General features: G+C 38.9%; 1 protein-coding gene across 9 annotated transcripts in view; it reads right to left on the bottom strand.

Annotated features, from left to right (window-relative positions):
• ARHGAP29 (Rho GTPase activating protein 29) overlaps window positions 1-16,172 on the bottom strand; it is a 59,304-nt gene that overhangs the window by 16,088 nt on the left and 27,044 nt on the right. For 7 of the 9 annotated variants that reach the window (XM_080602817.1, XM_080602815.1, XM_080602821.1 and 4 more), the window contains exons 3-6: window positions 13,769-13,912; window positions 4,455-4,551; window positions 3,990-4,062; window positions 15-75 (exon numbers count right to left, since the gene is read on the bottom strand). In XM_080602817.1, coding sequence (XP_080458943.1) covers window positions 15-75; window positions 3,990-4,062; window positions 4,455-4,551; window positions 13,769-13,912 — 375 coding nt within the window. Of the gene's footprint in view, window positions 1-14; window positions 76-3,989; window positions 4,063-4,454; window positions 4,552-6,554; window positions 13,694-13,768; window positions 13,913-16,172 lie in introns of those variants that run through there. The other 2 variants (XM_080602823.1, XM_080602822.1) reach the window with 2 other exon arrangements.

Below are 16,172 nucleotides of genomic sequence, written 5' to 3'. Positions count from 1 at the left end.
AAGGAATGACCTACCTTGAATATCATCCCTTTCATGCAGTGAACCCCCAGACTCCAGAGACAGATTTTCAAAAGACTGGTGTATAGGAAAGAGATCAAGTTAGGTAAGATAAGTTCTCACTAGAGCTGATAGTCCAAAAAATTAAACTTCAAATTAAACCCTCCCCTTTTTTTCCCCCCTCTGCAAAGCAAGGAAAGAACTATGCTGTAACTCCCTCTCATCTAATATAGGATCTAAGTTCCCATAGCTGTCAACTGAGACATAACAAATAGCAGGGAATCATTATATATCTTTAAACCAACAATCCTGAAAGGTTGGGATGAAAAAAAAAAACATTGTTTAACATTCAGGGGGTCTAGAGGGGAAGACATATGAGGAACAGCTGAGGTCTCTTGGTTTGTTCAGCCCAGAGCAGAGCAGGCTGAGGGGAGGCCTCATGGCGGCCTGCAGCTTCCTCATGAGGGAAGAGGAGGGGCAGGCGCTGAGCTCTGCTCTCCGGGGACCGCGACAGGACCCGAGGGAACGGCATGGAGCTGGGACAGGGGAGGGTCAGGCTGGGGGTTAGGGAAAGGTTCTTCATTGAGGGGGTGGTCAGGCACAGGGACAGGCTCCCCAGGGAAGTGGTAAGAGCACCAAGCCTGCTGGAGTCCAAGAAGCAGTTGGACAACGCTCTCGTACATATGGCTTGATTTTTGGGTGGTCCTGTGTTTGAGCGAGGAGTTGGACTCGATGCTCCTTGTGGGTCCCTTCCAACTCAGGATATTCTATGGTTTGCTACCTATCTTTTACGAAGGATTTCATCCAGACCTGATGTCATATACGTGTAACAGACACCATTCTACAAGCCCTAAGAATCCTGGATTTCTTCCATAGGAGAAGAAAGCCATGATTTCACCTAAATTACTTGCATGTGTGCAGTGTAGGCACAACAGCTGACAGGTAACACTTTCTAATGAAGCACTGATACTCAGTACTACCTGACAGAATTTAATCCAACAATAAGTAAACAGAATTTAGCTTAGCATAAGATTTCATCCCTTTGTCCTCATGCTGCATCTCTTTTAATTGTTAAGTAGAATTATGTGTAGGACTGTGCTGCAAGCGAGGCCAATTAAAATTGAATTAAAAGTTCACCTAGTAAAAAATTTCCCCTGCCTTTTAAGACCTGTATCATTTTAAATGAATAAATTACTCTAGACAACTCAGAAGCAGAGAGCAGGCAGAAGACAAACACAAAGAAAGAGCCTGCAAAATAGCCTTAAGCTTCACAAGAAGAACTTGTTTCCATTTTAGATTTTGGTGTGTTTTATCATCAGACAAAGCTAAAATGGAGCATGGTAGCAATGATGCAAGTAGGGTTTTTTGCATTTTTTTAAATGTAAATGAGAACTGATCATAAATCAGAAAAATCCCTGATCACTGTTCACTTCACAGCAAAAATTTTAGCTTTTAAAGTGGGATACAACTGTTAGGTTAGAATAAACAAGAAATGGAAAAAAACCAACCACATCTTATACTAATTTAGTAAGTACTTAGAGGTTCTGGTCCTAAAAAATTACTTCCCATTCTATAAAACCTAAATCGTTTTAGCCCTGAGAACCGTTCAGTCTTCTCCAGTAACTCAGGCACACAGCCTGGTTAGGGCAGCTATTTAATGCTCAGTTGTCCATCCAAATTCAGCCCACTACAAATATGCGATACCATGTTCTAAAGGCAAGCATATAGACTGCTGTTGACGCTCTGCTACTTCTCTTTATATACTGCTTTATTGTCAGAACTCAACCCACCACCAAAAAGACAGTGACTCATCCCAGCAAGCCTGCCCCCCCCCAATAAACCCAAACTTTCTGACTTGCACATAGATTTTATTTTAAATTGAACTTCAACCAAGCCTGTTTTCCCATTGCCCAAGAACTCTCAACCTGTCAGAGGCAAAACTCTGCAAACAGCTCACTCTGACATTTTATTTGTCTCTTATTGCGCTTTCAGACCTACATAATGTCCAATAGCATTCGAATAGCTTGTTGAGCAATGAAAGGTCACACATGCCCGTCTCACTTCTCCTAATATATTCTAAAGCTCTTCTGTTTTTAATTAAGAAATATCTTTGTTTCTACCTTGTACTTCTGGTTGTACTACGAGGACTAAAATGAGAATAATTACACTTGCAAAGAGGGGGTATACATATCACTTAATTTAAGCCTTCAAGCTGAATGCCTGAACTAAAGAATGCAGGTGCCCCTGTAGTCAAGAGAAGCAAGATCAACCCCCCTGAAGCCTTGGAGCAATTCTCAATAACTTAGCTAAGAAGCTTTTAATTGCCTGTTAAGTTAAGGGCCTTTCTCCTAAATTAACCTTCAAACTGTTTATACGTTAATTTCTATCAAAATGCTATGCTCTGATATTTTTAAGATACAGCTAGCTGCTATGTTTGACCAGCGAAAGTACAGATCTGAAGGAGTGAAAAGTTAATACAGCTACTTAAATATTTTGCACTTAGCTCCTCCTAACACATCTACTAGATGGCCTCCAAATTACTTTCTGAATTGCAAAACAAAGTGAAACGCTTCATCTGTTAAATATTTGTCTGAAAGCAATGCATATGTATTTAGGACATATTTCCAACAAATTGAACCATGTTATTCTACCTGCTCCAAAATTTAAATTTGTTCTTTTCCACATTAGGGAAAGCAAATGACACTACAAAAATGGGACTTTAAATACAAGCTGGTGACTTCTGGAGAAGCTAGACTAGAATTTCTTCTTCATTTCACTAAACCGTAATTTTTCCTTGGCTTCCACCTACCCCCACATTTAGAAGCATGACCATCTTATTTCTTGGGAATATATTTTTGCATTATGAAGCCATTACAGGATTAAAAAGCAAACAAATTCATCACCTTCCTTCTGCTGGTGAACTGATCATCTGAAACAGCACTTGTTCAAATAATTTCATCTACGTTACTTGAGATGTTGGCTTCTACGCTATTTTATTTCATATTTTTCTCAGCAGCCTAACCCTCTTTTTGTGTCTTCTGGAACCAGTCTTCTGAGCAGCTTCCTTCCTTTCCATGTCCTTTGAGAAGACTAGCTTTGTAGCAGTTACAGATTTAGAAGAATTTCTATGATTGTCCGTCTTATTCTCATGTGTTAACAAGCATAGGGTAAATTTAAAAAGACTATTTCTCAGTCATAATTGCACAGCATTGCTATGATCAAGCCTGTATGAAGGAATGCTATGTCTGAAGTACATATCAATAAAACCTAAAAAAAAAAAAGACTTTTTTTTTAACCTTGTTACAACTTCGCTTGGCATACACACTTTCGTTACATTAATCTGGATTGATTTACCTGCAAGTCTGATTTGACATAAACAAAAATTCAGAGTTGCATGTGGTACTGAGCATTTTTTAAATCTCACCTTCAGACTGCTTAAAAGGGAGTTTAAAAAAACTAATATTTTTCTTTGACTACCTATAAGTTGACACTGCTATTTTCAGTTCTCTCAGTGAATTGTTGGAACAGCTACAGCACAAACTGGGCTCTGGAAGAACAAAAGGTTATTTTGTAAGGAATAACTGTCTTTAAAAACCCAAAAGACGTCATTAAACCTCAATTTAGATTCTAGATCTGACACGTCTATTCCAGCTACTCCTGCATGCAAATAATTCATTTCATCAAGTATCTTATTATAAAGTATTTAGCTTTTTTCACTAAACCAATTTAAAATATCAAGTGAACTTAAGTATTAGGATAAATGATAACCTGCTCTAAGTGCTAGCCCAGTTGAATCATCACTGGCATCGAGAACAGTGAACATGTATGACTACTTGAAACCCTAAATACTTTTTTTTTTTCATGGGTTTAATCTTATTTTAACACTCAGAAGACTTCAAGCATCCTAGACCCACGATGCACAGAGTTTCAGTGGAAATTAAAATCTCCTTTCAAAGATATGATTTCACACTCCAAGAGAATGTTTAGCCTACCTGACTTCTCCGAGATACAGGAAGTCCCAGTGACGAGCCATTGTCTACATCTCCCATAAGGAAGTCTGAAACACTACCAGAAAAACAAAGAGCTGTGTTACTTCATTACTTCACCTACGTAATTTCAGAATACTGAGAACAAAAATTCAGATCATCTCTCTAATACTCTTTAAAAGTTCTGCACAAAGATTGTCACAAGTAGTTTTGAATTCCCTGCAATTTCTATACCATGTCCTACCATTTCTATACCATCTATTTCCATCATGGCTTCCCTTGTTAAGAAAACAAACAAACATCAAAAAAACAAAGCAGAAAAAGCATTCTGAATACGGTCAATTTAAATTCATTTTTCAGCCAATATTTGCTTGTAAGGAAACAAAAGGCTTTTTTTGCTGTTGTTGTTGCTCAAATCTTGATTTGATTCAGCTCCACTGAACTCTTTACAACTCTCAGATTCCAACTTACACGTTTCCAAAGGTAAATGCCAATGTTTCAATGGAAGTAAATATTTCACTGAAGAGTTCTCTCTTGTTTTCTTCATTAACTTCTTTGAAGTTCACCGCTTATGAAAAAGATGAAAACCAAAGGGTGAGAGGTGGGGTCAAGAAAGTTCACTGTGCCTGAAGACAAGTTTATACAGTCTCCTATAGAACAGGCAGTATTATAATTCTCAACAATTTCAAAAACACATTAAAAAATTCGAAGAACTTGAAAGGAAAGAAATGACTGCCTTCCAGATGCTTCCCACAATGCAAACAGATTACTATTACTTCCTCTATCTTCCCACTTAAACAGGAGCTTTGTGCAGGAACACGACGGTAATGTTGGTGGAAGAGGTGAATAGTTAAATATCAGCAAGCGTCAAATCAAATCACAGCAGTGACACCATCATAAAAGAGCTCAGAAACAAAATATTTGAACAATTGCTTCTCCCTTTCTGGTTAGATAACTTCAGAACAGGAGCAGCAGTTTATGAGGGTCCCCCTCTATCTGCATGCAATCCTGTGTACACCCAGAACATGGTGTTTATGTTTTGAAAAACAGAAAGCTACCAAAAAGTAGCATCCATTGCAAAACACTTCAATTATTAGCTTCATAGTCTGGCAAAACCCCCGCAGCCTTTTAAAAGTGTGGAAGAAGCAAGGCATAGCTATCATAGTTTCGAAATAGGAACGGAAACATTTTTGGACAAACTAGATGATTTGAGCTGGTAACCAAGAAGAGTAGTTAGGCAGGCAACACTAACCCTTTAACAGGCTTCCATGACAAACTGGAATAACGTGGAGACAAAAGGAATGATTCATTCAGAGTTTCTATTAATACAACTGCCAGACAAGGGAGAGGACAGAGAAAGGAGAAGACAAAAACCACAACATTTTTTTATCTAGTTTCCAACCCAACTCCTAAATCATTGGTGACTGGGAATTTTTTTTTTGTTCAAAAGTCAAATATACCCCTTTGAGCCAAAGCTGAGCCCTTTCGATGGAAGTCAGTTTTACATGGGGAGCCGTGACAATCCCACATTAGTATCTTTAAATGCTTGATTTTATTTAAGCAATGCAATATACTTCATCAACTACATGCCTAAATTACTATAAATTATATACTGTTTCAGAAATACTGCAGTGACACATACAGTTATTCACCCCTTTACATTGCTTCTATTGTGATTTTATTAATTACTTTTTGCAAGATCTGTGACTATTAATCCTCCTTACATCTTAAGTACTAATATGGAAATAATCGACTGCGATGACTTCTAAAAGTAGCAAAAATTAAATCACTTTATACCATTATCCATTCTATGCACATTTTCTTAACAAATTAATGTAACAGACTTCAATCTTTAGAAGCATTCAAGCTTCCTGCCAGGTGCCTAAACCCTAATGGGTAACAAACAAAGAAAGTACAGTAATCTGCTCCCCCATAAAAACTTTTCCTTTCACAAAGGAAATCTAAACTAGTAAATTAACACAATTGAATCCATTCCTTTTTACACAGCAAGCCAACAGGCCTCACCAGCATTTCTATAACAACTATTTCTGTACAAAGCTATTACATAAAATATGTATTCTTCTTGTGGGCTATTTCCACAATTACTTGCAGACCTGGAAAAATGTGTTGTAATAAGCCTACAGCAATAAAAAACACCACGTTTTACAAAAATGTTAACAGACTCTGTAGCCACAGTTCCCTGCTAAATTAAGGCTTCTCCCACCTCTTAATTCTTCTGGTACATTACATTAAAAAAGTCTCTGGCAGCTTTGTTTGAAATGAGACTCAAAACACCACAGTTTTTAACAACTTTGTAAATACCAGAGGATTTTTTTTTTATATGTATTTTTAAAATTCAGGTTAGTGGAAAGTCTCAGCTTTCCTGAGATAACACTGATTATAAATCTAAACTTTGCATTCCAAATCAGTAAGCAACAATGGTTATTACGAGATCAATTGATTAACAGCCACTAATGACTGGAAAAATCATTTGAGTGCCAGCATGACATGCAAACTGTTTCAAAGTTAAAAGGAACTGACAAAAGCTGACTGTATGTTCAAAACACTTACCGCTGAAATATTCGGATATCCATTAGCTGCAGAGTCTTCAGAGAAAGAGCTGTTCTTTCACTTTGCTATCAAGCCATTAATACAGAAAATCTCTCCCTAAAGAAATGCCGTCTGTTTCACTCTGCCTTTCTTTTCCAGGAAGAGTTTTATTAAGCTTTACATATTACACATCAGAGAAATCATTTCTTTTCAGGTTCCATAAGAAACTGAACAACAAATCTCAAAAATTTTCAGTTACCACTTCCCCTCCACAGCAAAAAAAAAAAAAAAAAAAAAAAGGTTAGCCCAATCTCCAATTCAGCTAGATACAAACAGCTTTCTTCTAGCTTATAACTGCTGGAATGCTGATGTACTTAACATCAACTTTAAACCATGCACACTCTTTCCCCAGGACATCCTGACTGCACACAATAGCTACTGACAACAATGAACTATAGTAATATTTCCCTGTCTGGAAGTGACAGCTATCTATCTATAGTTGTACACATTTCAAAGTGAGAATGCAATGTAGCAGTGCTTTTAAGTAAGACTTCAGATTGCACATGACAGGCTTTAAAAAAAATTATATGGTAGCAATACATTAAGATCTAGAAGCTTGTACCTGAACTGCAAACCTGGCTTGCATGAAAGTATCTTTATTTCCAATGCTAGCAAAACTGTCTTCAAACTGAGGTGGCTTGGTATCCTCATGAAAATGCTGCTAAACCCTGCAGAGTTTCTATTTCTGGGTCACGCTCTCTAAAGCTTTCTGAACCAAGCACAGAAGAGGCTGGGGAACCAGCAATCACTGTGGACCTTCAGGAAGCTGCAATCCCGGGAGCTGGACTGAGGATACTTGAGCAAAGTTTCTGAAGAAGAGGCTGTCAAGCGTCAAGACCAAAGTGCGACCAAGGTCTTCAAAAGAAGAAGCTGAGACAGCTCACAGTGGCTACAGCACACAAGCTCCTGCGTTGCTCTCTCGTCCCCTGCCTGTCCAGTGAGGCCAGCACAGCCCAGGAACCCAGGGGACATGCTGGAGACTGCAGTAGTTTGCTCGCTTCCTCCTTCCCCCTCCCAGAGACACGTGCAGGACTGGATGCAGCAAAGCTACCTTGCCAGCTGCATGCAGAGCCCAGGCAAGTCTAAAGTACAGGCTGCGAGTTTTTCTCTTTGCTGATCAATTTTCTCACACCTGATAGGCTGAGATGGCAACACCACCACCCACTTCCTCAGACAGAATACAACTTCAATCCATGCCTCACCAGCTGACTTTTAAGCAGCAAGCCAGAACCAACTGGCTGATTCGCTGGACCCAAGTATCCCTGCAACACATTTTCCTTCCTTAAACTCCCAACAACGCTTTCAAGAACCTTTCAGAATTGTTTCAAAAACAAAAAACACTACTCAAACAAGAAAATAGACAAAACTAAAAAACAGATGCCCCCCTCAGATGAAGAGTATTTAATGCTTCTTGTTATTACCCATCATTCACCCCAGTTCCACTTTGAGCTCCCTGTGCCATAAAACTTCACCCACCTGTACCTACTACCAGGTTTGACAACCTCCCCACTAGCTTACTCACAGTGCTTACAAGTTTGAGGAACTGTTTCCTACACGTTCCATAATACAGCTTGCTTAGAATTTACACCACAGATACACCAAACTGAAATGACTTCACCCTGCTAGAGGTGTTTAACTTTGACACAGAGCTATTATAAGAAACATATCTAAACCAGGAATTCCTAAGTAACTTCAATTTTCAGCTTTACCAGGAATCCCTTTTCATTCTAGGGATTCAATTAAGTCAAGAAATGTAATTTAGAGCAAAATAACATTGCAGTCTTGAGTTCAGCATTTGATCATGAGAACCATGCACTTTGTGCTGTCTGTGGCCGTCAACAATTTAAAGATACTGAATGGGAAAATAACAACTACGAGTATGACGGTGTGTCAGACTGGGAAGTGACTTCCAGAAATAAGAGTTTGAATCAGTTCCAAGTGAGAAGCTTCAGTAAGTCTCAATTCTTCCAGATCCAGTGAGGTGTCATTTAAAAGACACTCTTCACAAAGCACACAAGCAAGTATGCATGAGGAGTACAGTCCAAGCACAGAGGCACAGTGAACCATGTCATGTCCAAGCCGTATCAGCTGAACGTTCCTGGGGCTTGACAGGATTCACCCCAGAGTACTGAGGAAGTTCGTGGGTGTTACAGCTGGACCTATCTCAACAATTTACCAAAGGTCTTGAGATTCTGAGGATGTCCCTGCTGACCCAGGAAACTACAGACCTGTTAGTTCAACCTCAGTCACTGGAAAATTTGTGGAGAAGATTATTCTGTGTGCTACTGAAATGCATCTAAATCACTAAGCTGTTATCAAGCATAGTCAACATGGGTTAAGGAGTGCAACTCCTGCCTTCTTAATTTGATATCATTCTAGAACAAGGTCACCTGCTTGGTGGATGAAGGGAAGGCAGTTGATGTGGTCTTTCTGGACTTCAGTAAGGCCTTTGATACTGTCCCTCACAGCATCCTTCTGGTTGAATTGTCCAACTGCGAGATGAACAGGAGGGCAACAAAGCTTGTAAAGGGCTGGAGGGCATGTCCTATGAGGAGAGGCTGAGTACACTTGGGTTGTCTGGTCTGAAGAGGAGGAGTCAGAGGCACGACCTCATTGCTCTCTACAGCTCCTGAGGCAGGGAAGCCCAAAGGGAGGTGCTGGCCTCTTGGCCTTTGCTCCCTGGGAATTGATGACAGGACACGAGGGACAGCACAAAGTTGTGCCAGGGGAGGTTCAGATTGGACACAAGGAAGAATTTCTTTACCGTAAGGGTGGTTGAACACTGGAACAGGCTTCTTAGAAAGGTGGTTGATGCCACACACCTGTCAGTGTCAAGAGGCATTTGGACAATGCCCTCAATAGTATGCTTTAACTTTGGTTAGCCCTGAAGTGGTCAGGCAGTTGGACTTGATGATTTTTGCGGGTTCCTTCCAACCGAACTATTCTATTCAATTAAAGGTGTAACTTGAGAGAACAAGGCTGATTTTTTTCCTCCACATTTTTCTGCAGCCTCAGTTTAGAATGGTAGAGTCTGACATGATCTGTTCTGCCAAACATCATTCTCTGTAACAAGATTGAGGTAACATGCCACATAGTTAGTTTCTCCTTCAACCTGTCCAAAAGAGAAAGCATTAGGTATTAAAAACATATCACAAGCCAGATTTCCAACTCTTCTCCCAATCACTGTTTCTAAAGTTACTCTAACTGATTTCATTAAGAACAAAGGCAATCATTTGTTAAAATCACCATATGTCCCTGTGTAAAGTTCCAAATACATCCTAGGACTGAAAACCTGGCATTCTGCAGATTCACAGAGATCTTTCAAGAACCTAAAACAGTTTAGTTTCTATTTCTGAAAAGGGAAAAAAATAATCATGTGTAAATCCCAAGTTGCTGCCATTTCATCGTCTCCTATATAAACAACATTAGAAATTTTCTGTGGCAGGTTAAGCTTCCTAGTCATAAATTTGACTACAGAGTGCTTCCACATCTTTTTATAGTTCTGTCCTCCAGTGACAAGAAGCAGATGATTCAGATGAACTTATTCCATAATGTCACATTAACACAGCCTGGGAAGACAGAGGAAAAAGGATACTACTTCTATCTTACTGAGTCCTCTCATTCTTGTAGCTTCCTGTTTATCCAAAAGTTACATTACTTCTAGTGAAATAACCACAGATGAAAACCTGTGAACTCTTGTGTTACTGACAGGTCACTGTAAGCAAACTCAAGGTCTGATATGATCACTATTCACTGCAACATGTGATATTTTTACTTGAACTTCCTCACTTCCAGCAGCAGTTTACTTCAGTTTGAACACAGACATTGAGTAACAATGCTCACACAAAAACCAGCTGTGAGAACCAAACAGGTGCTGAGGAGAGGGACAAGCTGCCCTCACGTTTAGTACAGATGATGCTGCGGGGGGATACAGGCCTTTTTCGTACAACAAAGGTTTGCTGTTCTCTGAGAAGACTAAAGGAACAATCTGAACAAGCTGAAGCCCTGTAACTTCCCATTTCTATCTCCAGACATTAGGAATACTCTAAAGTGGCTGAGCAACCAGTAGTAAGTGATACTACATGTACATGTTGTTTGTATCAAAGGCTACAAATATTGAGGCAGGACTGATGGAGACTGTGGTCTTAAGCTTCAGCTCAGACTCCATTTCCTTGGCAATTAACTTGGGAAATGCACAGTGCCAGGTCACACAGCGCAGGATCAGAAGAATGATGATTCACCACAGAGCAAGCTCGTGTTTGCTTTAGCCAAAGAATAATCAGACAATTTATGCCAGCTTCTCAATTCTAGGCCAGCTGAATGTATGCTGCTTATGAGATAAATGAATAACTCCATGAGAACCTATTCAGAATGCTATTAAGAGTAATTTCACACCACAGTCTTTTATTCTATCAGATAATCTATTTATTTATATATTCTAACTGGAAGAACACATTTGTATCAGATCAGCACTGTGCACCATACAATCACTGTAGCAAGAGTCTTAAAGCTAGATTTTCAGTACTGTCAAACGATTGCCTATAAGAAAATTATTCAAAAATTAATGCAATCTGGTGTGTGTGTCAAAACTTGTACTCGATTCCAGCTCAAGGCCAAAGTCCAGCTGTAACAAAATCACCCACTAACATGCTTTTTTCTTTAAGAGGTTTCTCATCACACAAGATCATATTTAAGATAGTTCAAGTGAGCTGTGGCTGAACACACTTTTCAGACATACCTCAAGTAGTCTTACAACTTGACCCATCTGAATACATTTGCCAGACAACTGGATGACATGACTCTACTGCTTTTGCTTCAAGTGACGTTCTTAGAATAAAGAATATGTACTTCAAAATTCAGTACTTATACAACATGCAGTAGTTTTCCTAACAGTAGTTTCTCTTACCATCTAGAAAATTATGCAATCCTCTACAACTATAGTTCCTGATAACATATTAACAGTAAGTGAACTTAACTAGCTGCTAACATTGAGGTTTTTATTTGAAGTGCAAACATTAAATCTTGTTACTATGAGAAAAAGTCAAAAAGTATTTTTAAGTATCTGTATCACCAAAAAGCAGCTTAATACAAGTTATTTCTTCTGCTCATTATCCAGAGAAATGAATGAATCCTAAAGTAACTATTCAAAGAACAGCTACTCATCAAACCAGGCAGAAATAGATGCCTGTAAGAGAATATATGAAACACCAGTACACCTGACCAGGGTTCAGTGCTATTGAAACTCAATGATGGAACAGAGTGTGAAAAGATGAGAGAATAACTATGCATGGTATTGGATTCAGAAAATTACAAATACTCTGAAGGAATTGATTAGAATTTGAAACATCCAGAACACAACCCCCACCCAAAACTATGCAATTCAACAAAGTATTTAATTCTCCACTTCAGAAGGAGAAGGGAATGGGAGAAAAATATGTAAGCCTATATCTGGTTAATTGGTTCTGTAACAGAACTACAGAAAGTGACCAAGGATGAAGAACGGACTTTAAATCAAATACAAAAAAAATGACAAAAGTGCACTTGTTATAAAGAAGGCCAACGTATTTACGGGATCTATCAACATTGTTACCTCACAAGAGGATGAAAATAATCCTACTGCTTTACCCAGCAATGGTACACACTAATGGCATAGGAATTGGTCAGTTTGGGGGCACTGCATATCAATAGCAATCTTGATAAAGCACGTAGTCCAGAAAGGATAGATATCATTGCAGAAGTTTTTGGAAATGGGATTTAGCAAAGGTTGACATAATTTGATTTGCTTGCATACCTTGAGTCAGTTCTCCTCAAGGTTGCTCTAACTGAAGAAAGAGCAGCTCAACATTGCCCTGTGTCCAACGGACAAAGGAATCTTACCATAACACTACAGCGTGGGAACAGGTTGTCTAAGGTGGCTGTAGAGTTACATTCACTAAACATTTAACCTGTTCTCATTGATACATATCTGATTACAATTTCACACATGTACTTCAGTCTTCCAGAGAGCAGCCAGGAAGATACAGGAAGATACCCTCTATTTTTCTACTGTTACATACAATGCTCTAAAGCAAGCTCAGAGGTTGCAGAGTTACAATCCTGCGATCATATCAAATACCAGGGAGACCTAGAGCATGTTCTACATGCAGCCATAATAAAATGCAAAACGGGCTGCTAGTAGCTGCCATACTCAAGGATCAAACAGCTAAAACTACCTATTAACATAAACAAGCTAGGAAAAGCCTGGAAGAATCTGAGATACAGGAATCAGGCAGCTAAACACGTTAGTATTTTCACTGAAATTCCTACTTCAGTGAGTTGGCAGTATATATTCAGACATACTAACATTAATTAGGAAATGAGGAAAAAAACTAGAACAAGGAGAAAAACTAAACTAGACATCTCTGATCAAAGACATTCCACATGATTTAACACAAGAGGTACAGATTTAATCCTACTGAAAGCGTTCTCCATGCCACGTTGAATAAACTGGTCATTCCACAGGAATATACTGGATTTATTCCAGAACAGGGAGAGCTGTAGTCAAACGCTACACAGAGAAGAAACAGCTATGATTTACTGGGCTGGAACAGTTGTATGCTGCACCACTGGTATTTGTCTGACACACAGAAAACTGCAACAGTAAAGGCCAATAACAGAAAGTATTAACATATATGCCTGCAATCCTCTGTTTGTTGTTACCTTTACCATGCTTATTATCTGTTTTAAGGAATTTATTTAAGTGTTAGGCCATTCAGATTTGGATTGCTCATTTAAATATTTCTTCACTTAATATAAATCTAACACCATCCCTATAAATTCACAGTACTCAGCAAAAATTTTTGGCAAGTCTCAGTGGATAAGCCTGATGTTTATCATTCTGAGATATTATTCTGAAATAAAGGTAAAGAACAGATCAAGATCAAAGGTTTGTGCTTTTAGAATTCAGTGTGGTTTTGCAGCTAGCTTCCTTTCAACTGAATTTTATTACAACAGGAGAACAAACTATTTAATATTACATTTCACTTAGAGAAGGTATATTAAACATATGTTAATGTTTTGCTATTAAAAAACTTGTTTCTTCTGTATACAAAGAATCCCACCTAAAACACTAAGGCATAGTCAAGCAGGTCACTCATTAAATTTCTCCCTGAATTTAAAAGGCAATATTTCCTTACCTTTTACTTTTGCAATAACTGTTCCGGCGGCACTAAGAATATCAACTGAGTTTAGAGTCTGATGTTTATTTATCACTGCTTTTAAAACACGCAGCAACTCTCCCAAGCGTTCATGTACTACCTGATGCAGGCCATCTCGATTTTCTAAAAAATAAATAAATAAATAAATAAATAAGAAGCTATATTAGAACAGTGAATTAACACACAAAAATTACAATAAAAAAATACTTTGATGATATTTGGCTACACTGAAGTAGGCCAAATGGAAGCTGGGCATGCCTGAAACAAGGAAATTGTTTCAAAACAGGTTATACTCGCATTTGCCAAAAGTTTATATGTAAATGACATGCAACATTGCAAGTAAAGTCATTTTCAAAAATTCTGTATACTCATAGAATTAAGCAAAACAACAAATTTCTGGCAAATGTTGGTTAGCTTTTAACACATAACAGTTAAATCTTAAGCATCTTTAGTACACAGGCCTAGATCCAACAAAGCTCTGTCTTTGGGCATGTCAAACCAGATAAAGAAATTGAAAACCAAAATATTTTTTGTAGAATTTCTAAGCTAGAAAAATTCTCAAAAAAGCATACACGGGACAACATACACTCCTTTCTACAGCATAATTCTCCTGCTTTGTGCCTCTGCCTTCAGTAAACACCCCCCCCCCCCTTTTCTTTAATAGTTCCTGCTGTATACATTGCACAGGTTGAACCACAAGCTCTTCCGTTCTGCTACAGAAAAGGTGCTGGTGCACGGAATAAAGTTTCACATGCATGAGAGTGCTGCGTTGCAAGTTGTGGTAAAAAGCTTTCAAACTCAGGAAAGTCTAGCTTATGAAAAAGAAAAAGAGGATCTAGTACAAGCTGACTCACTTCCCCATAGAGTAGAAAGGAATGGCATTTCTGTGCTGTCTGTGGGCACGATAACAAACAGGTCAATACAGACCATTTAGTACAGTGCAAATTGATCCAGTATTACTCAGAGCAAATTTGAGCCATTTTATTCTGACTACAAGACATTACATTCAGGCCAGAATACCTGCTTTTTCTAAAGAATCAGCAAAGTACAACATGATACATCAGTACAATATACCACTACTGTTGTGTGTAGGTGGTGAAGACTACAAACCAACAATACTACGTTATATCGCGTACAAAAGTAAACTTATACAATCCCCAATAGCAAGCCTTCCAAGGATCACTATGCTTCAGGCTTTATGTCCTTAGACATCCAATATCAAGAGATTTTTTCAATTCCGGCTGGCTTTTACATGGTCAAAGGAAAAACCTTGACTCAGGAAGTGGACTAAGGCAAAACATTATCTACCCTTCACTGGCACTTTGCATGTTTTTTCCTGCTGGAGGGGGGTAGGAAGCTCTGTATCCTTGACAGGATATACAGAAGACTAGAAAAACACATCTCACAGAGCCATAAATTAAGAAAGCTGTATGCAATGTATTAAAGAGAAACGTAGTTGTATCTTCATTTACATTTATACATCCAGTGATTTTGAACTGACAAGGCAACAGCGGACAACAGCAGAAAGTGTGAAGACACTGGTACAAAAAATGGCAAGAATTCAGTACGTACACATTAATGGTGGAAGTAATTCATGACAAATACGCTTTGATCTAAAGGCTCCAGGCTTGAAATTTGATATGAAAAGTTATCCAGGCTTGAAACAACAGTACTGGGAGTTGGGACGCTGGAAAAGAGGTGACTTACAGGGGTCTGAAAGAAGCCTACAGAAATCAAGAAAGGCATGAAAACAGTGGATAGAATCACCATTGGATGATGATGGTGGATGCTTACCGCCTCTTTCAGTTAAGAGCAACACACCTCAGAAGATTAAACAGAGCAAGCAGGAGCTACAGCCAAAACAAGAAATGGTGATTCTTCATGCAAGAGACCTGCATAATTCCTCACCAAAACACAGCATTGACAGAAGCTCACATGGGAACAAGTGCGATTAGCAATGGTCTGCACCAGTGCACTATCTGACCAGAACTGCATCTCTCATGTAGCCAAGATGAAGGCACCCAATCTTCTGATGGACACAAGTCCGCTTGTGGCCAGAGAGAAAAAAACATCAGGTTATGATCAGGTGATCTGGAATACCCATGCACATACACCATAGCCAGGTCCTTTGGGGACACGGTGGGCAGACTTATGGTCCCATAACAAGTATGGGAGGGCAAACAAGGCAGGAAAGCAGGCAAGCCAGTCTACAGACTGCTCCCAGATCCTCAGGAAGGATGGCATTACAGACATATGACAAACTGGACAAGTTCCTCTGCAGGGTTCAGTATGATCTGCAAATACAGGCTTGTTATTACAGGCTGTTATGAACAGCCTCTTAAGGTTCCTTACAGGTTGGGTAAAGGCAAAAAAAAAAGAGTCA

The sequence above is a fragment of the Anser brachyrhynchus genome, assembly GCF_964034855.1.
Source record: "Anser brachyrhynchus genome assembly, chromosome: 8".
Taxonomy (NCBI): Eukaryota; Metazoa; Chordata; class Aves; order Anseriformes; family Anatidae; genus Anser; species Anser brachyrhynchus.
This window is presented reverse-complemented; position numbering and strand designations above follow the sequence as displayed.